The sequence below is a fragment of the Eurytemora carolleeae genome, unplaced genomic scaffold (genome assembly GCF_000591075.1).
Source record: "Eurytemora carolleeae unplaced genomic scaffold, Eaff_2.0 scaffold117, whole genome shotgun sequence".
Classification (NCBI taxonomy): domain Eukaryota; kingdom Metazoa; phylum Arthropoda; class Copepoda; order Calanoida; family Temoridae; genus Eurytemora; species Eurytemora carolleeae.
The window spans coordinates 224,950-245,712 of record NW_019396401.1 but is presented as its reverse complement, the minus strand read 5'-3'; the positions used below and the strand labels follow the sequence as shown (position 1 = coordinate 245,712).

Sequence of the window (20,763 nt, the reverse complement as noted above, 5' to 3'; positions counted from 1 at the left end):
TGGACTAGTATAGACCAGTATATATACAGGGTAGAGATGGTCTAGTATACACTAGTATATATACAGGGGTAGAGGTGGTTTAGTACACACTAGTATAAATGCCGGGGTAGAGATGGTCTAGTATACACAAGTATATTTACTGGGGTAATGGTGGACTAGTATACACTAGTATATAAACAGGGGTAGCGATGATCTTGTATACACATAGTATATAATATACAGGGTTAGAGATGGTCTAGTATGCAGATTTAGTATACACATAGTATATAATATACAGGGGTAGAGATGGTCTAGTATGCACCAGTATATATACAGGGGTAGAGATGGTTTATTTTACACAAGGTGACAAGAGTATATATATATACAGGGGTAGAGATGGCCTTGTATACACATTACACTGCGTATATACAAGGGTTGAGATGGTCTGGTATACACTAGTATGATATGTATGCAGTTGTAGAGATGGTTTAGAATACAACTGTCCGTACCTATTTCAGCTAATATTAATTTTCTCTCCAATTTTGTAGATATGTTCAAGGGTTATCTTATTTATTATTTTGAAAGCGATGAACTGAAATAAGTTAAATAGTTTGGAATGTGATTTAAGCTCTTTATCAGTTTACTACACCTTGGATAAATAATATTTTATTGCTTCACTGAATTTTACATTCATTGCTGTGTTCAGTTTACCGGAAAATATTTTAAAGTGCAGCTTAAATATTAAATATAAGTTAAGGAAGTGAAATATTTGTGGTTAAAGCAACAGTTCAAATATTGTATACCAGCTAGGGTACTAACTGAGTACTACTCAGCTTTGTTTGAAATAAAAATTGCTCTTTAAAAGTCAACCTACAATTATGGTGCAAATCGGTCTAGGGGTTCATGAGTTTTGATCAAACCTTTAAATAAACAAATACTACTAATGTATAAATATAAATGTAAGGTAAAAATACATTTCAAAATATAGTTAATTTGTTTTAACATTCAAAACTAAACCGAAAGCTTTTGAAAGCTTAAGCATGAAGCATGTTTTTATGAACACTGTACAGTTGACAACCCATTTCATGCTTAAACTTATTGCTAATGGAAGTACATTTTCAATTTATATAAAAAGAAAAGTTTTTGGTTAACTGTTGTTTTGAAACCAAAAAAAATCATATAAGCAAAAAGTAAGTTTTAGAAATATTTTCAGATATTTTTGAATTTTAACCATGGAGCAGAAAGGACCCCTTAAAGAGTGCGCTGCTTGGAAGAACCTTGAAGATTTTTATTCCAAGAACGGATCCAAACTTAATATCCTGGAGCTGTTCAACCAGGACCCGGAGAGGTTCAACAAGTTCTCCGTCCAGCTGGAGACTCCCTGTGATGGACCTCTACTTCTGGATTTTTCTAAGGTGGAGTAATCAACATTTATTCCTATTGAGACAGATTTATGTTTCCTCACAAAGCTGATAAAAATCTAAAATTAAAATGGTTGAAAATATCAAGATATTGAGCAAAGAATATCTCATTTTCAGGTCTGATTAGTTGAGATTTGAATTAATTTATTTATCTTATTTCATTCGATCTGATCTCATCTCATCTTATCTCATCTCATCTTGTATAGAATCGTCTGACAGAAGAGCTTCTGAAACTTCTGCTTGATTTGGCAAAGGAGAGAGGAATCCCAGAGGTATGAAACAATTTTTATAAATTTTGATTATCATAGCATATTTTTTTATTTGTTATGTCGTAAAGGTTTTATTGTGTTAATTAATTGTTTTCTTTTTTGTGAAGGCTACCAACGCAATGTTCAGCGGTGCTAAGATCAACTTTACAGAGGATAGATCTGTTCTTCATGTTGCACTTAGAAACCGGTCTAATGTTCCTATCCAGGTATTATCATTATTCATCATGTTGCATTCTTCCATTTCTTCATGTAGCACTCAGGAAACGGTCTTAAGTTTTCTATACAGTAATATCTTAATCTAGCACTTATGAACCAGTGTAATGTTCCTTTCCAGTTATTACCTTATGTGGCACGTATGAACCGGTCTCAAGTTTTATATTAAAGTACCACTAAGGAACCGGTCTAATCCTATATTCATATGGCACTAAGAAACCGGTCTAATTTTCGTCTTTAAATAAAAATGTGTATATGTAGGTTGATGGAAAGGATGTGATGCCCTCCGTGAACGCTGTATTGGACCACATGAAGGAGTTCTGCTCCAGTGTTATCTCCGGGTCCTGGAAAGGATACACGGGGAAGTCCATCACAGATGTGGTTAACATTGGTATTGGAGGCTCTGATCTTGGTCCTCTAATGGTTACAGAGGCTCTTAAACCATTCGCTGTCGGACCTAAGGTGAAAAAATTACCAAGTTTTTAAAGAGAATTTTAAAAGTGAAATGTGCGATTCACAATAAAACCCTTTAACCCTCTATCTGAGAAACATTGAGAAAAATTACGTTTCTTTCCTTTCCTAACGTGTTGAATTATGACATTTCCGCCATTGTCTCTGTAGCTTAAACCTGAAAGCGACTTAATCATAAATAAGCCATAATTGAAAATAATCAATTTTCATAGTAAAGGGGAATGGATGGATATCTTATTCATTCTTGATGAGACAAAAGTTTTAAGTGTATCGTTGTGAATCTGTAATCACCCCGTTTAAAGATGGTAAAAGTTACGTTTACCCTCTTCATACATACACCCCCTTCAATCCTGATTTATGATTATGTTCATACTGATTTATTTTTAACCATATTTATCAATTACAACAAAGTTAAAGAGTGTAACAGTTCCTAAACCTTTAACTATATGGTAATTGCTGTAATTTCTGTAAGTTCTTTGATTTATGTAATTGCTGTAATTGATTTAATTTAACTAAAAATTTATGTTTTTAAAATGTTGCAGGTTCACTTTGTATCAAACATTGATGGAACTCATATGGCGGAAACATTGAAGAAATTGAACCCTGAAACCACACTTTTCATCATTGCAAGCAAAACCTTTACAACACAGGTAGTTATACTACAGACAGACAGACAGACAGATACTCGACAGACAAGCACTTGACAGACAAGCACTTGACAGACAAGCACTTGACAGACAAGCACTTGACAGACAAGCACTTGACAGGCAAACACTTGACGGACAAACACTTGACAGATAAACATTTGACAGACAAACACTTAAAAAACAAACTTGACAAATAAACATTTGACAGACAAACGCTTAAAAAACAAACTTGACAGGCAAACTAAGACAAACTTGACAGACAAACACTTGACAGACAAGCACTTGACAGACAAACACTAACAAAACAAACTTGACAGGCAAACTAGACAGACAAACTTGACAGAAAAACACTTGACTGACAAGCACTTGACAGATAAACATTTGACAGACAAACACTTAAAAAGCAAACTTGACAGGCAAACTAAGACAAACTTGACAGACAAACTTGACAGAGGTTGACAGAGGTTTGGAGATTCAAATAATCTTTTAACAAAATTTTAAAAAGTAATAGAAACAATGTTAAACTAAAATATATTAAAATTAAAATTACAACCATTTTCACCCCTTAAATGTAAATTTTCTTATTTTCTATGTAGATGAAACTTATTTTTTTGGATAAACGTTTAAAATGGATGGATTTATTCTAGGGTTGTCATAGCTAATGATTGATATTTTAAATAACCTAACTTTGAACGGTCAAAAGATACCTAGCCCTAGTTTGATTATTGTTAGACATTCAAAAACAGAAAGACCAATGGAAAGCCTGATCAGTGATCACAATTTTATAAACAAACTGACACAAAAAGATAGACTTACGAAAGATTGACAAATTACCAGACGACAGAAAAGTATGAATGTAACTATATTGTCAAGGAAACCATCACGAACGCGACCACGGCCAAGATGTGGTTTCTGGAGAGCGCTAAGGAGGCCGGTCACGTTGCTCTGCACTTCGTCGCACTCAGCACTAACGGGCCTAAGGTCAAGGACTTCGGGATCGACGAGAAGAACATGTTCGAGTTCTGGGATTGGGTCGGAGGTGAAATACAATTTAATATATTCAGAAATAATTTTTAAAAAAGTTTGTTTTGTTAGGAAATACAATTTTACATTTTTACTTATTTAATAATTAGATTTTAGGTACTTTAACAAAGGTCTTTTCCCAAACGGCAACCTCAATCCCACGGGTACTTTCCCAAGTTACAAGTCTGGACTAGCCGCAGCGCTCGGTCCACAATTTGCAAAGGCCTAACCTTACCTTTGGGAAATTGCCGCTGGTGAAATTGCACATTTTGGGAAGTTGCCTTTAGGAAAGTTCCTTACGCCAATAATTATACTAATAAGAATTTTAACACTTCTTTTCTGAAGAGCTTTTAAAGATTATAAACGTAATAATAACTTAATGTTTTCCAGCAGTAGAAATGCGCATTGCGCAAGTCACTCTTTCAGAAAACACGCAGTTTAAAATAATCAGTTTTCAAAACTAAAACAGGGGATATTTAATTCATACTTGATCAGACGAAGCTTTTAAGGGTACTGTTGTGAATCGGGCATTGTAGTCTTTGCATGGAGGGACACCTCAAATTACGCTTACAGTCTCTTTAAGAAGAAACATGATTTGGCATTCTTATTTGCTAGTTGCAACCAAATAAGAATGTGTTTCACAATTTTTTTCTAAATTTCATCTATATCTTTCGTACTTGATACGCAAGTACATAAAAGAGAGGAAAGAACAAGATAAAGATCACAATATAATATTGTAAAGACTAGCGGTCCGCTACTGTCATCCTGGAGGTGGCGAGAGGAGGATAGGAGGATAGAAGAACAGCTACGATGAGAACCTAGATATAGGGTCTCTGAGTGGGGTGGCGATAATCTTTTTGATCTTGTGTAAAAATATGAAAATGAGATATAAAAGAATAACATTATATCTCTTAAGGTCGCTACTCCCTATGGTCTGCTATTGGTATGAGTATTGCTTTGAACATTGGGTTTGAGAACTTCGAAAAGCTTTTGTCTGGAGCTCATTGGATGGATAATCATTTTAAAACTGCTCCTCTACATCAGAATATACCTGTAATCATGGGTTTGTTTAGTTTAGATTATTATTTTTATGATGATAATTACAGTTGGCAAAACTCTGGAAAAGGTAGACGACTGTAAGACTCAGGTTGTGATTTTTTTTAGTTTAATAAACATGATACAAAGCAATTGTGCATTGTACATAGGCCCATTTCCTACAAAAAGTTTATATTAGGTAAAACGGAGATAAATGTCGTCTTCTTATTCCAAAGTTTTATGGATATCATATCATATATTATTATCATATTTCTGCGCCAATACATTTTTCCAAGGGTCTATATAATTCCATTTCTGGTCCGAAATGGGATCGGGGTTTAAAGTACATTTAGGGGCATGAAATTACACTCTCCGTGTCATTGTGAACTCTGGCAATTTTTGTATGTACGTGTTCGTGTACTGCACTTCATAAATATGTACTGCATTTGGGGTGTTGAAAGATATAACTATCAGTAATCAATACAAGGGAGAAATTATAATAAAGAAAAACAAGACAATCCCTTTCACTGCTGAAGTATACTATAGATCCTGCAGTATGGAATTCGTTCTACAACTTAGCATCATACTTGATCAATTTCTGCCCCTAATATCAATTAATTAACATTTGGGATCTTTTAGACGGAATTATATGGACCCCTGCATTTTTTTAAATGTATTATCTATTCAAAAAATTGTTATCATGATTAATATTATGATTATTGTTGCGGTTATGGTTATGGCATGACCATGACTATGACCATGACCATGACCATGACCATGACCATGACATGACTATGACCATGACCATGACCTTGACCATGACAATTACCATGACCATGACCATGACCATCTTCTGATTTGTATATAGAAGTTTATATATTGATCTCAAGAATTTTAAGACCATTTATACGTATTGGTAAAACTGTTGAATATGTTAATATTAAGGTATGCTTGGTGTCTGGTATCATAATTTCTATGGATGTGAAACCCACGCTCTTCTTCCATACGATCAGTATTTACATAGGTAATTATGACTCGATTAAAGGGAGAGACTGGCTATACATTGTAGTTGAGCTGTGAGTGCAGTATTGTAGAGATATTTTTCAGGATTCATTGAGACATATAAGACGTTTTTACTGTGTATAATTGTTCTTCAAGAGTGCAAATTCAATCTTTAAAATCCTCCTGGATGGTCTATTTTAGAGGAATGATTTTTAGAATCCTTTTTTATTATTACTCAAGAACGAACATAAAAAATGTTACCAAAATTCTGCAATAAACTAATAAGTGAGACAAGTGCTAATTTCTGAAATAGACTGAAGACGTAATTTCAAGGAACCCTCCATTTATAGATTAGCATATCCGATTTAAGTCTGCACCCATATAAGCTTAGTCTGAAGTATATTAAGATATCCATGATTTCACTTTCAAAAAAAATGGGAAACCGGAAAACTTCAGAACGAACGTCAACTAAGTTGTTCCTTCTACTTAAGAAATGTCGCTAAGGCTTGTGTAATTTTCAATTGTTGCAACTAAAATGTTCTTTTTAGAAATCATTAAAAACTAGAAAATCTCTAATCTCTAATGACAATTCACAATTAAAAGAAAAAGAAGACAACGATGATTTCAATGTTTTCTGGCTATTCTGTTATTGCTGTTTTTGTTAAAAGAAATAAGAATCAGGAGGAACAGACAAGATAAGTTCTTCTAAAGCTTGAACAAAATACTTAAGGAATGTCAACCCCATTGTAGCATTCTACATTGTGAACTATCCCATTTAATTTTAAGTTAAAAACATGTTAAAAATAACAACTACAAATGCTCATAACTAATGAATTTTGAAAATTCCGCCTTTTCCCAATTTCTTAAAATGCTTAACTAATCAAGAAGAATATCATAATTGTTCCCTTTCCATTAAGGGATACAAAGTTATTAACATTAGGCAGGGTGTCCCAATAAACATGCCACGTATCAATTACATGATATTGTTCAGGTTTGCTGCGTACTTTCAGCAAGGGGATATGGAGTCCAACGGGAAGTACGTTACTAGGAGTGGAGCTCAGGTCGATTATTCAACAGGTTAGCTGGTGTACACATGTACTCATGTACTCGTATTCACATGTTCTGCTTTACGGATGTGCTCATTCACATGGTATACACATTAACTTTGAATAGAAATTTCAACCATTGTTTAAGGACCCATTGTATGGGGTGAGCCTGGAACTAACGGTCAACATGCTTTCTATCAGCTGATTCACCAGGTAAACAAAGTTGAATGATAATAATCAGGGGCGTACACAGGAATTTGTCCAGGGGGCTTAACAATCATTTTCTAAAATTGAGGGGGGGAAATTCAAGATTTTTTTAGTCTAAGACACCCCCATGATTTTCCACAAAAAAGGTCAGCCCATTCAGTCCAGCTGTAGACAACATATATATATATATGAATGTCTTGTTTTATTATATAGATAATTAGCGAATTTTTTAGTCTATAACGCCCTCCGGCCACCCATGAGTGTTCACAAAAAAAATTAAGCCCAATCGGTCTAGCCGTTTGGCCGGCTATAGGCAACATAAATATATACGAATGTCTTGTTTATTAAATAGATGATAATAATAATAATAATAATAATATATCAGGGAACGAAGGTGATCCCTTGTGATTTTATTGCCCCTGTGAACACTAAGAATAAGATAAGGGAGGGACTCCACCACTCCATCCTACTCTGCAACTTCCTTGCACAGACAGAGGCTCTAATGAAAGGGAAAACAAGACAGGTAACTTCACACTTTTTGTTTTTAAGGGACTGTTCATCTTATTAGCGTAACCTTCCATTTCAACAGTTTGAAGAGTAACAATAAGGAATATATCCTCGTTTTTTTTATCATAGATATTTGTAAATTTTGACAAATTTCTTTCTTGACTCTGTTGCATGAATCCTTAATTTCTTAGAGAATCCATAAATTGACAAAATCAAGGATTGCTTTGATTTTTGATTAACAAGTTTTTGATTATTATTTGAATGTACTGTTATAAATCTAGTATGTAACTAGTTAAACAAGGTTTTTTCACGTTGACGGTTCATTTAAGATTAAACATTTATTAAGCTCAATTGTGAACATATTCTCTTTGTAAACATTGTAAAACAAAAACAAACAAAAATTTATTGGATTTTATAAAACAAATTCGTGTATTTTCAAAATTTTCGAAATCGAATTTTGTTGGAGGAAAATTTTTGAAAATTAAATTATCTATAAACCTTCCCGTGGGTTACGAGAGGTTCCACAACAAATTTCGGCCTGATCGGTTCAGCCGTTTTATCGTTTATTGGATACAAACAGACAAAGTAAATATTCAGAAGTAATTTTTGCAAAAGGATCCAATATGGTTTAACTGATACTTTCCTGTCAACCTGAACATTTTTCTAAAAAAATGGAAAAACTAAAAATTTAAATCATTTCAATTTGTAGAGAATTTCAAAAGTTTTTCAAGTGAGGTCATTTTTTTTGAATTAATATTAACCCCGAATATGATTTAGGAGGTTGATGATGAATTAAAGAAAGCTGGAAAATCTGATGCTGAAATTAAAAGTATTGGTCCTCATAAAGTATTCAAGGTAATTTATATCTTGAGTTTAAACAATTTGAAAACTTTGATATGATTTTATTTTTACTTTGACCTTGACTTTGACCTTGACCTTGACCTTGACCTTGACCTTGACCTTGACCTTGACCTTGACCTTGACCTTGACTTTGACCTTGATCTTGACCTTGATCTTGACCTTGACTTTGACCTTGACCTTGACCTTGACCTTGACCTGGACCTGGACCTGGACCTTGACTTTGACTTTGACTTTGACTTTGACTTTGACTTTGATGAATGCACTTTTCTTTAATGAAAACTTCCAATGATATTAATTTAAAATTGCAGTTTGAAAAAAATTCAAACATTTGGACGAAGAACTTAAAAAAAGCAGATGTTTTTAAAATATTAATTCTTTTTGTATCAGGGGAACCGACCCACCAATTCCATCATGGTGGACACCGTCAACCCCTTCACCCTCGGGGCCATTATTGCCATGTACGAGCACAAGATCTTTACCCAGGTCAACTTTATCAAATTTAACATTTCCTAAGTTAAAGGGAATTTAAGCGTTATTTCAAGTGACCCTTCAGGCAAAGACGGTAATTTCTGATTTGCAACGGTACCCTTGAAACCTTATTCTGATCATGAATGTGGAAGATACCGTCGTTTTTCTGTCAATTTCTCCACTGCTTCTTATAAAGAAGGAATGCGCAATGTTTCTGAGTTTTATTTAATGGAAGTTTCTAGAAAAGTAGTTTAATTGTTATATTGCTCCAAATTGTCTCCAAATAAATATTTAGCATAATACCTTTCCTTGAATATATTTTTTTTTTCAAACAAATAAAATAAATTAATTTAGGGAGTTGTTTGGGATATCAACTCATACGATCAGTGGGGCGTGGAGCTCGGAAAACAGTTAGCAAAGGTATATTTTTAAAAAAATTAAGTATTGTATTTTATCCCATATTTTTAAGGCAATTGAGCCTGAGATCGAAGGCTCTGAGCCTGTGAGCTCCCATGACAGCTCGACAAATGGACTCATCAACTTCATCAAGGCGCGCAGATCATAAAGGTTCGCATTTTTCAGGAGTTCCTAATCGAATTTGTCGATTTTTCTCATCTGTAATACATTATTAGATTATTTAAGTTGGTATCTAATGAATTTATATTATTCCTTATTTTTGTATTATTATTTTATAAAAGGTATTTTTGTGTACATAATACATATTTAAAGATTTTGATACAATATTCATGCCAATATGTCTGGAAAATACAAATTTTTCAATTTAATCTCAAATTATTTCAAGAAAATGAAATACTAAAATCCGCTAACTTGGGCGAAAAAAGAACCCCTTTTACTCTACTAAAGTAAAACAATTTTTATCTGGAAAATATCATCACTTTTATTTTGTTTTAGGAAAGAGCCTACTCAAGAAAGAAGTCTAGATGATGTAGCACAGCTTATATTTTATGTTAGAATTTTTATTGTTTATTTGCTAAATTGTATTTTATTGTGAATTTGACATCAGAAATGTGATTTTATAGAAATATAAACCATGCAAAGTAATGTTAGAGGTTCAGTTTTATAAAAGTCTGTTCCTTAGATTGGTTAAAACCCCTAGTCATGACGTACACTTTATGATGTAGATCTTCCCTAGTATCAACATGTACTGTTACTACTGTACTGCAGTTATTTATTATGAAATAAATAAGTGTACATCAGTATTATTAATGTCTTCCCATAATGTGTATTTAGTGTATTTTAATTGCTTGTTTTCAGACTAAAATGGGGACGCTGAGTTTAATTTCTCTGCTGAAGACGACTTTTATCGGATCTTTCTTAGATAAAAGGATTCAACAATGTTTAATATGTTCAAGGTCAAAAACACGAAATAGCGTTTCCAAAGCGCTACTAGACTAGAGAGGGTGGTGACCGCTCTTTCTTGCAGTAATGCATCACAGGCCATTTTTATTTATGGCCGAAATCCGAATATTTTTTTGAAATTTTTTTCTAAACTATAAAATTTTTAACGTGTGACCATCTACTATGTACACTTGGTTTTTCCTAGTCTCTTCAAGTTAATATGTTCCACTTTCTCTACTGTTACAACGCACATAAAATAATCAATTGAAGTGATCCAAATCGATGAGAATATTTCCAATTACTTCATAAAAACCAAATCTAAATTTATGAGTTTGAACTTCTAAAATGAATATGCCTGGGGCTACTAAAAAAAGGGTGTTGGACATTTCATGGAAAAAAAAATTCAAGGATAAGATATCTAATATTTTTTCTGAGACATTTTAAGGTTTCGGGTTAATAAAAAATACGTAACAATTTCAGAAAAGGTAATTAGTTTGAAACACAATAACCAGAGAGATAGTATAAAGAGGAGGAGGGTATATGATCTATGAGGAAAGAAAAAAATGTATCTTATCTATGAAAAATATTCTCTGTCTATGAAACGTCTTGTCTATGAAGTGTCCGAACACCCATAAAAGTAAAAGTGAGTTAGTGAGGAAACGCAAAGATCAAGGCTCTACGACACTTTAAAATCTCATTTATTTAAAAATTGAACCAATTTTTCATAACATTTGATACAAAATATACAAAATACAAATCATATTATTTAGGCTTAATGGTAAACAGAGAAACATACTTCTAGTTTCTTTCTTCTCAGATATAGTGTTGGGTTCTCTCATTCACCAGGTATAGCCCCCTCCTCTAAAATATGCTAATTATTCTTTGAACTTGTATTTTTTCATTGAATGTTCCTTCTCTTGCGTATCTTATTAAATAAAATACACTGTTTTAAACCTTAACATTAGATAGCTAATGGAACATGTTTAATTTATCGCTTAATATGTATATACTCATTTAAAAATTTTAAAAAGTATTGTTAAAAAATTATAAAAATTGTCTTAAAGATAATTAAAACTTAAAATTTTATTTTGAGTCTGTAGTTTCCCATGAAATTGGATATTTATAAATGCGGTTTTATGTTGAACTGGTTCAAGCTCAAATTGTTAAAAGTTGTTATTTTTAGAAATTTTTAACTTAGAAAAGCTAGGACCAGCAATTTGTGAAGTTTGTTTTCCACCGATGTGGTTTAACCACTGTTTCCTAGTTGAACTACTTCTCTCTTTTTTATTAATTTCCATGTAAGGTTGGACTTCTGGATGTAAAGNTTTTTCAGTTATGATTTAAAATAGTCTAATGAACCATGAAATTGTACAGTATACACAGACCATTTTTATTATTAATTTGATTTTCTAACTACTGGTAAAACTATTTGCTTTTAAACAACAGCATATTCAAAAATGATTGCTGAAATGTCAACTTCACATTCCACAGTTTTCTGGGTCGTACTGTACAATAATTCACATGCCACAGTAGATTTTTTAATTATTTTTTAGTAGATTATTATAATTATATCAGTAAAAACATAAACAGACGGATAATAGTCTGACTTGATTTGATTTGATTTAATTTAATTTGATTTCTTATTTATTTATTATTTAGTACTGAGACTACAGTTCGCTTTCTCAAACGCCTCATCCTTTGGCTGATGCAGGAAAAAAAACATTTGTTATTATTTCATGTAAATTGGAAACTTGTTAAAGGGAGTGACCGGCTATGTAAGGTAGTTGAACTGAGTATGCAGTGTTGTGGAAAGCTTCTTTCGGATTCATTTGAGCCATATAAAACTTTTTAAAGATCTGTAAATCCTGAGTTTGAGCGCAAATTCGACGTTCAAAACTCCTACTTTGGGGGTGGATACGTTTTCAGAATTAGTTTTTTTTTAATTATTAAATAACGACAACGAAAAATAAAGTAAAAGATGGTTGGGAACATATTTCTCAAAAAAAACTTGTCAATAAATCAATGCTAGAATCAATTATTTCGTTTTCATCATTATATTGAATTTCATAATTTCTTTGAATTTATTCGTCAAGATTACTTATTTTCGATGATAAGATTAATTTTTATTTTCTCAACCGGTTCCGAAACAATTTATTAGTTTACTGTAGAGTTTTGTTTAAATTTTTTGTCGTCGTTATTTAATAATTGAAAAAAAACGAATTCTGAAAACGTATCCACTCCCAAAGTAGGAATTTTAAACGTCGACTTTGCGCTCAAACTCAGGATTTACAGATCTTTAAAAAGTTTAATATGTCTCAAATGAATCCGAAAGAAGTTTTCCACAACACTGCATACTCAGTTCAGCTACCTTACATAGCCGGTCACTCCCTTTAATGTTAAATCAACATTCTCTAAGAAGATGCGTCTTGGAAATAGATAACTGTTTAGGTTAATTATTAATTAAAGGTCTAATTTTTCTCTCATTTTCTGAAACATATCAAATATATTTTTACCCTTGTATCTTTAGCCTTAAAAAGGTTGATTTATAATTTGTAATTTAAAATTCATATTTTATTTTTTAAAAATTGAATTAAAAATGTTTGTTTTCTCAGAATCCTGGGGGATTAAAATTGAATTCGGTTCTTAGCCAAGCTTTAGGAAACTTCTTCCTTTATCATATTCATCTTTGGGTAAGAGTTTTTATGTTCCTTTATCATATTCATCTTTGGGTCAGAGTTTTTATGTTCCTTTATCATATTCATCTTTGGATCAGAGTTATTATGTTCCTTTATCATATTCATCTTTGGGTCAGAGTTTTTATGTTCCTTTATCATATTCATCTTTGGATCAGAGTTATTATGTTCCTTTATAATATTAATCTTTGGGTAAGAGTTATTATGTTCCTTTATCATATTCATCTTTGGGTAAGAGTTATTATGTTCCTTTATCATAATCATCTTTGGGTAAGAGTTTTTATGTTTCTTTATCATATTCATCTTTGGGTAAGAGTTTTTATGTTCCTTGATCATATTCATCTTTATGTTAGATTTTTTATGTTCCTTTTATCATTTTCATTCTTTGGGTCAGAGTTTTTGATTTCCTTTATCATTTTCATTCTTTGGGTCAGAGTTTTTATGTTTCTTTATCATATTCATCTTTGGGTCAGAGTTTTTATGTTCCTTTATCATAATAATCTTTGGGTCAGAGTTTTTATGTTCCTTTATTATATTCATCTCTGGGTCAGAGTTTTTAATCTTTCTTTACCATATTCATCTAAAGGTCAGAGTATTTATGTTCCGTTATCATATTCATCTTTGGGTAAGAGTTTTTATTTTTCTTTACCTTATTCATTTCTGGGTCAGAGTATTTAACCGTTCTTTACCATATTCATCTAAGGGTCAGAGTTTTTTATCTTAATCATATTCATCTTTGGGTCAGAGTTTTTTTATTTTCCTTTATTAGATTCATCTATTATATCATATATCTATCCGGATCCTAAGCACTGTATTTTTATCATTATTATTATTATCTAGGTAACCTATGTTTATATGATTGTTCCAACCCTGGTTAGTTGGTTTTATTTCTTCTCTCCGGCGTTTAAATTTCTTCCTTTAACCCTGCAGATATCTTGTTTAGGTAAATATAATTTTATTACGCTTCCAGGGCATGTTCAATTTTAACTTTAAATTAATGCTCTATCTGCAATAATTACTTTTTTATTTTCAAATAACAAATTAAATTGTCGATTTTATTTCTTGATTTATAAAATTTCCCGGCCCGGGATCATGTTAGGTCCCACAAAAAAATTGGACGCGATCGGTTTAGCCGTTTTTACGTTTTTTGGATACTAACAAACGAGTGAACATATATAATATAAAAATTGTTTCCTTTTAATTTCTTATGAAGATCGAGAAAATTATTTTTGAACTCAGCTCAGGGGGGACGGACTTGCACAAACATATGATAATATGAGGGGAATCTCATATTTTATTACATATAATTATATAGTAACATACGTTGTCCTGGTTTGTTCTTATTCATGGTTACTCCCGCAGTTTATCCGTGCTTTGTAATAAAAAATGATTTTTCCTGAAGATCCCGTGGAATTTTCAAAAAAGTATTTTTGTTAGTTAGATGTTCATGGGTTTCTTGAAAAATGTCAGATAATTTGGACCAGCCGTTTGGTCAGCTATTATATAATATGAGCGAAGAGAATATTTATAATTATAAACATTTTTATAACAAATTGTCAAATTTTTTACATTTTAATTAAAATTCTAAAAGTTCTGAATATTTATATCAGGTGACCTTCTGACGCTGGTTTGCGTACATGTTTTCTGCTTTTATGCGTACGCAAGAAGAATTACAAGATCACAAATTAGGAAAATAATTAAATCAGAAAAATAAACTGTAGTGTACACTGTACAGTGAATACCAATTAAACTGTAGTGTACACTGTACAGTGAATATCAACTAAATATACTGTACAGTGAATATCAACTAAACTGTAGTGTACACTGTACAGTGAATTTCAACTAAATATACTGTACAGTGAATATCAACTTAACTGTAGTGTACACTGTACAGTGAATATCAACTAAAACTCGTATTTTTGTGTCAATACAAATTTTTTTTAAAGGGACTGTCATTTAATTTTTCTTCAGTGAATTACCTTTATTTAATTAACAATTACGAGGTTTTTGCGTTTTTCTTCTTTTAAATTTGTTGAATTCTGGCCATTTTTCTTCATTGTCTCTGCAGGATGAATCAACAAGTCATTTTTATCGATGAATACAGATGTTAATCGGACATGCCACTCCTTAAATGAAGGGTCACTTAAAATTACGTCTTCTGAGCGAAAAACTTTAGAATTTTGGATATCGAGATCATTTCTTTTTATTAAACTTGAGATTGATTTAATCTTACAGTAATATTCAGGAAAGTGTCTAAAAGGCAACCAACCAGAGTGTCGATTGTAGAAAACGAACAGTCAATCAGAAGCCGAGAAACTTTTAATTTTTGACCGCGATTCTGAAGAAAATCTAAAGTGAAACAGATCTATTAATCGGGATTAAGAGTATCCAATACACAAAATTTCGCCTCTATTTCTTTAAATTTTTAATTTTTCTGATCTAATTTTAAATTTAGTGGATTAATAGCGCTTGCTAGATTATTTGCTGGTAAAAAATACAACCCGCTGCGGAAAAGGTTAAAATTTGTTTTCTGAATTAATAAATTAATTAGGCTAATAATTAGTTAATGGGTTATTTAGACCATTACATGTTAAAGCAAGTAGAATTAAGTTGTATTTCTTATTCGACTTTTTTGAAGATTGATAATTTTATTAAACATATTGCTCATTTAATTTATTCCTGCATTTAAGGTACAGTGTTGCCTACAAAGAATGAGACTGTAAAGACGACCCAAAACTATAAAAATATGACGAATTAAAGCTTGATTTTTTTATCTCTGCATTCAATTAGTATTTTGATTGGCACAGAAATAAGCCATTCTTTGCCTACAGGAATCCTGAATACAAGAAAACAGAATTAACAAATTCCGTGCAATCGTCTCTGAAGTCTCATCCATTCTGGGTAACCCTTATTGACAAAGATTGACACTCATCCAACTCATCTCACGAAACCTCGAGTACACATACTGCAGAGTTTGCAGGGGTTTGATATAAACTTGGATTCTGGCACATGTTTAGATTATACAATTAGTAGGCATTTTGCCAGCGTACACATTAATACTTAATAATCTGAGAGATAGATAGATATTTCCCCCCTAAAATGTATACAAAATATTAGAAAGTAAACAAATAAAAATAATTTGTGTTTAAGAAAACACTAAAACAACTTTAATTTTTCTAAATTTTACAGTTTTGCCCAGAGCCCAAAACTTAAGGAGTATCGTTCTGAAAACCAGGTTTGGAACCCGGGTTTCACGAATGGGGTTAGGAAGTTTTGTCTTGTCGATATCAATATTTCAGTTTTGATATATTATTTGATTTAGTTTCTTCATATTCTTTAAATCAAAATATACACAAATGTTAAGTCCCAAAAAAAGGAAACTGGGAGCTTTGTTCAACGATATTCTTTTAAATTTCGGGCTCAGCTTGCCTGCTGTACTCAGTACACTGAACCTCTATCAACATCTACTCTTTGGTTACCCTGTATCTTAAAAATTATTTTCTCAAATGATTCAGAAAATATTTTTTTAAAACTATTTTCTTAAAAAATTTAATTATTAATTATAAACAAAGTTCAAACAAAAAACAATGATTATTTTGTTTTTATATCTATCCTCTTGAAAAATCTGACATTTTTTGTGACCCCTTTTTTATTAAGAGTTGATTCCGCCGATGTAACTGTGGAACATCTTTTCCTTGGAACTCTAGTATTTACAATTCTTCTCTTTCTTCTTCCCACCTCACTCACATTCTTCGCTGTATTCTTCTCGTTGAGGTACCACGTAGTAAACGGACTATTAACGTAATACAGGGGGGGGCAGGACCTTTGAACCCTTCTGACGGATTCAGTCCCATCTAGCACCCCCCTCACTTAAATCCTGTATACGCCCCTGACGTAATTTAAATGGCTTCACAAACAATTCATAATTATACCCCTTAAAATTATATTTATTATTTTGTTGGCTTTCGCGGAAGGTCCCACATCTCCCACAGAAAGACGCTTTGTCATTAAATGGTACTTCCTCAATAAGTTAAAGTCAAAAGGTTATATTTTTTAACTTTTCCTTATAAACTTTTCTATGTTTAAAAATACTGCAAATATTTTTATTGTATTTGTATTTTTATTCTCTAGATATTGTGGTCTAAATATGAAAAATAAAGCTTGACGAGCCTAGTTACCATTATTCGTTTACTATTTTGATTAAGCTATAAAGATCCCATGCCAAATAAAAACTTCAAAGACTTCAAAAATAATAAGCGCCATTTTGTTTTCTAGGATGGGAGCAGTTGCTGGGCAGCAAGTAATACGATCAGCTGTTTATATTCTTCAATGGACGCCTCAATCACATGAAGCAATGAAGATCTGAATTAGCGAAAAGACGAAATAAATATTTACATTTTTATGATTAAAACTTGTGTGATAACAAAGTTTCAGTTATAACCAGGGTTTCCAACGCAAGTGGATTTTACTTGCAATCAATTGTGAGCCCATTAATTCAGCGCAATTCCAGGCAACGGAATTCCTGATTGGAAGTTGAGTAAATTGTGATTGTTCCGCTAGGTGATCACAGGAGGGAGGAAACCCCCGGACGCTTCGAGCCTCCTCCATGCAGATACAAGCCTCCCAGATTTGCCAGAAAGACCAAGCCTCCACCATGCAGTAAGAGCCTGCGCTGTGCAATAAACGGAGCCTCCGCTATACAGCACAGCTTCCTGACAACTCTTGTTTTTTACATGTGAAGATTTTTTTTTTCATTTTTTTCAACAAAATGGCGCAAGAATTTTATTTAAAACTAATGTTGTTTAATGATTGTCATGATTTGTATCTTATATTGACTCAAAGTGGTTTTTATGATTTATATCATACAATAAAACATTTTTGTCGCAGTAAGGAGGCCATTTGGAAATGCATTTCTAAAATAACTTTAATCTTTGATTTAAGCAATACCTTTTCGGTGAATTTTCTTAGATTCAGATTATTTGTGTCACTGTTGTCAAATTTTTCATTATCTAAATCTGATAAAACAAATTAAAAAATGGTATTGCTTAAATCAAAGATTATAAAATATCTGAAAACAAAAATACTTTCCGAGTTTTCTCTAAAAATATTTTCCTTTTTGCGAGAAAATTGTTTCAAGTTTTAGAAACCACTTGACTTGTCATAATTAGTCGCAATTTATATTTAAATATTCTACAGGGCGGAGGCTCGCTCTGCTTAACAAATCTTGGAGGCTCGTATCTGCAAAGCAGAGGCTCATGGTGTCCGTCGCTTTCCTCCCTCATCACAGGTCATAAGCAGTTTGCCTTTTCGTACTCATCGAGCAATATTGGACATCAAAATAGAAACAAACTTAAAATAAATTGAGAATAAAGAAAGAAAAGAAAATATTTTGACAAAGAAAATCAATCCGAATCAAATAAATATTATATTTTGTGTCTACTGCGTAATATGTATTTTTTGACATAAGAGAGAAAAATAAAGATGTGATGTGATATTTCCCCGTCATTTTACCATGAAACATGTGATATTCAATTCCCCGCGTAATGTAGCTATCTCAGACTAAGGGGGTTGGAGCTAAACCCCCCCTCTTTTGTAAAAAGAATCAGTAAATCAGTAAAGTAGCTGTTATAGAGAAAAAAATGGAAAATGTACAGTTATTATGTAATTACTAATTATAAACTATGATATCTAATTCATAATATTAGAAGTGTGCATGGAGGATCCCTTGAAATTAACGTAGTCCCTTTACAGAGATCTACGTCGTCATTTAACTCCCATTCATTGTAGATCATCCTGAACTTATATGTTCTCTTTCATTCATTTTTGAAATATCTTATTTACAAGAATTATGTTACAAAAAAAGAGTTTATTATTAATTTTATCAAGTTTCTGTTAAAACCTTTTAATCTTTTAGGAAAGTTCATGACTTTGATCCGGATCCATATTTTGTCAGGGCGGTTCTAGGATCCCGATACGGATCAGCTTAAAAAATTAAATGCTTCCTAAGTAATGTTTTAAGGAACTGTGGGCGCAATTTCAAATGACCCCTACGTTTGATGAGTAGGTTGTTCGATTCATAATAGTTTTCTTCAAACGTATGCCTGTTCCTCAGACTCTCATACACTCTACTATAGGCTGTGCAGGTCTCTAGTGTCCTGGCACGTCATGCTACGGTTTCAAGTAATGTTTTTCGACTGACATTTCACGACCATTTGTTTCATTCAGGGGTTAAGTTTTACAATTTTTGTAGAAATACTCCAATTTTAAACATAGAACATAACGTTTATGAACATTGTCTATTTTAAAGATTTAGCATTTCCTATTCAAAGAATCCTTAAATATCCCTGAAAACAAATGACTCCTGATTGGTCGTGTACAGTATTTGTACACAATAGAACATGCTGTGGAAAATATCGCATATTATAGGTGTTAATCGATCTCTTATCTCTGGTCTGTTCCAAGAATGTCTACAGAAATGCTTATAACCCAGCCAATTTGCCACAATTCGATTAACTACGTGTTTGGCTTCGATGATCATTCAACGGTTTAAATGGTATCGTTGTAATCCAGGTTGTATGTAAAATAAGGTTGCTTAATCTCGATACGCTCCATGGACGGGAAATGTTGTCTTTTAAGTTATATTCCGTATATGACGTCACTGATTATAAAAGCGAGAGTGGCGTCATCAGGAAGACATTTTCCGTACATTAGAGAGCATCGAGAGTAAGCAACCTAATCATATGAACTTGGTTGTTATTCGGGTGATGTTATCTTTTAATGGAGACGACGGAGGGAACCCCCGGACGCAATAAGCCTCCGCCCTGCGAACACGAGCCTTCACCATGCTGTAAGAGCCTCCGCTATGAAGTAAACGAGACTTAACTGTACAGCACAGCTTTCTTATAATTCTTGATTTTAACAAGTAATAAAGATTTATTTTATTTTTTAGCATAGTGGCACAAGAATTTTACTTAAGATTAATGTTTAAAGATTGTTATGATTTGTATCTTATATTGACTTATAAAGTGGTTTATAAGATTTAAGTTTTACAATAACATTTTTTACACAGTAAGGAGACGATTTGGAAATTAATTATCTAAGTCTGATAAAAGTTTCAAAACAATGTATCGCTTAAATCAAAGATTTTAGAATAGTAAATAAATTATTTTCAGAATATTTTTTCAACAAGTTTTCCTTTTTGCGTAAAAATATTTCAAATTTTATAAACCACTGAACTGAATAATTAGTCTCTATTTATAAATATTGATTAATACTTCTGATCTTTGGAAAACTTCTTCCGCCATTATGATGAAAAAAATACAACAAATTCTTTACTAAATGTAAGAAACAAGATCTGAGTATTACGGAAATTATTCTGTACAGCGGAGGCTCGGTCTGCATGGAGGAGGCTCGGTCTGCCTAGCAAATCTGAAACGCTCATGTCTGCTAAAGGAGAGGCTCATTGCGTCCGGGGGTTCCCTCCCTCTGGAGAGTCCCTTCAAGTCTATGTTTTAAGAGCATCTTTTAGTACATCATGGCAACGTCTCTTACAAAAAAATGAC

At 32.4% G+C, this 20,763-nt stretch overlaps 2 protein-coding genes across 3 annotated transcripts; both read left to right on the top strand.

Annotated features, from left to right (window-relative positions):
* Positions 1-1,169: 1,169 nt before the first annotated feature.
* LOC111702520 (glucose-6-phosphate isomerase) lies at positions 1,170-10,423 on the top strand. Of its 2 annotated transcripts, XM_023474240.1 has the most exons (17): positions 1,170-1,394; positions 1,607-1,672; positions 1,777-1,875; positions 2,144-2,344; positions 2,896-3,003; positions 3,874-4,039; positions 4,940-5,086; positions 6,004-6,082; positions 7,052-7,137; positions 7,255-7,319; positions 7,699-7,836; positions 8,598-8,675; positions 9,069-9,164; positions 9,504-9,569; positions 9,619-9,717; positions 9,875-9,879; positions 10,059-10,423. In XM_023474240.1, exons 1-15 carry the CDS (start codon positions 1,212-1,214, stop codon positions 9,712-9,714), a joined length of 1,674 nt encoding a protein of 557 aa, XP_023330008.1. In that variant the 5' UTR covers positions 1,170-1,211; the 3' UTR covers positions 9,715-9,717; positions 9,875-9,879; positions 10,059-10,423. The 2 variants fall into 2 exon arrangements, with proteins under 2 accessions (XP_023330008.1, XP_023330007.1); XM_023474239.1 differs by lacking the exon at positions 9,875-9,879 and having other exon boundaries at positions 9,619-9,716; positions 10,062-10,423.
* An 855-nt stretch (positions 10,424-11,278) lies between these two features.
* LOC111702526 (phosphatidylinositol N-acetylglucosaminyltransferase subunit Q) lies at positions 11,279-18,095 on the top strand. The gene is made up of 8 exons (XM_023474254.1): positions 11,279-11,354; positions 12,168-12,219; positions 13,121-13,198; positions 14,042-14,144; positions 14,812-14,890; positions 15,657-15,716; positions 16,859-16,975; positions 17,477-18,095. The coding sequence occupies exons 2-8, from the start codon at positions 12,214-12,216 to the stop codon at positions 17,565-17,567; spliced, it is 534 nt and encodes a 177-aa protein (XP_023330022.1). The 5' UTR covers positions 11,279-11,354; positions 12,168-12,213; the 3' UTR covers positions 17,568-18,095.
* Positions 18,096-20,763: the final 2,668 nt, after the last annotated feature.

Bases quoted from the DNA above. Each gene is read 5' to 3' on its own strand.
- LOC111702520 (XM_023474239.1), top strand. From the start codon at position 1,212: ATGGAGCAGAAAGGACCCCTTAAAGAGTGCGCTGCTTGGAAGAACCTT. The intron at 6,083-7,051 runs GTAATTATGACT...GATATTGTTCAG, and splicing joins TACGATCAGTATTTACATAG to GTTTGCTGCGTACTTTCAGC. The intron at 8,676-9,068 runs GTAATTTATATC...TTTTTGTATCAG, and splicing joins GTCCTCATAAAGTATTCAAG to GGGAACCGACCCACCAATTC.
- LOC111702526 (XM_023474254.1), top strand. The intron at 14,891-15,656 runs GAAAATAATTAA...TTTTAAATTTAG, and splicing joins ATTACAAGATCACAAATTAG to TGGATTAATAGCGCTTGCTA. The intron at 16,976-17,476 runs GTACCACGTAGT...TTTGTTTTCTAG, and splicing joins GCTGTATTCTTCTCGTTGAG to GATGGGAGCAGTTGCTGGGC.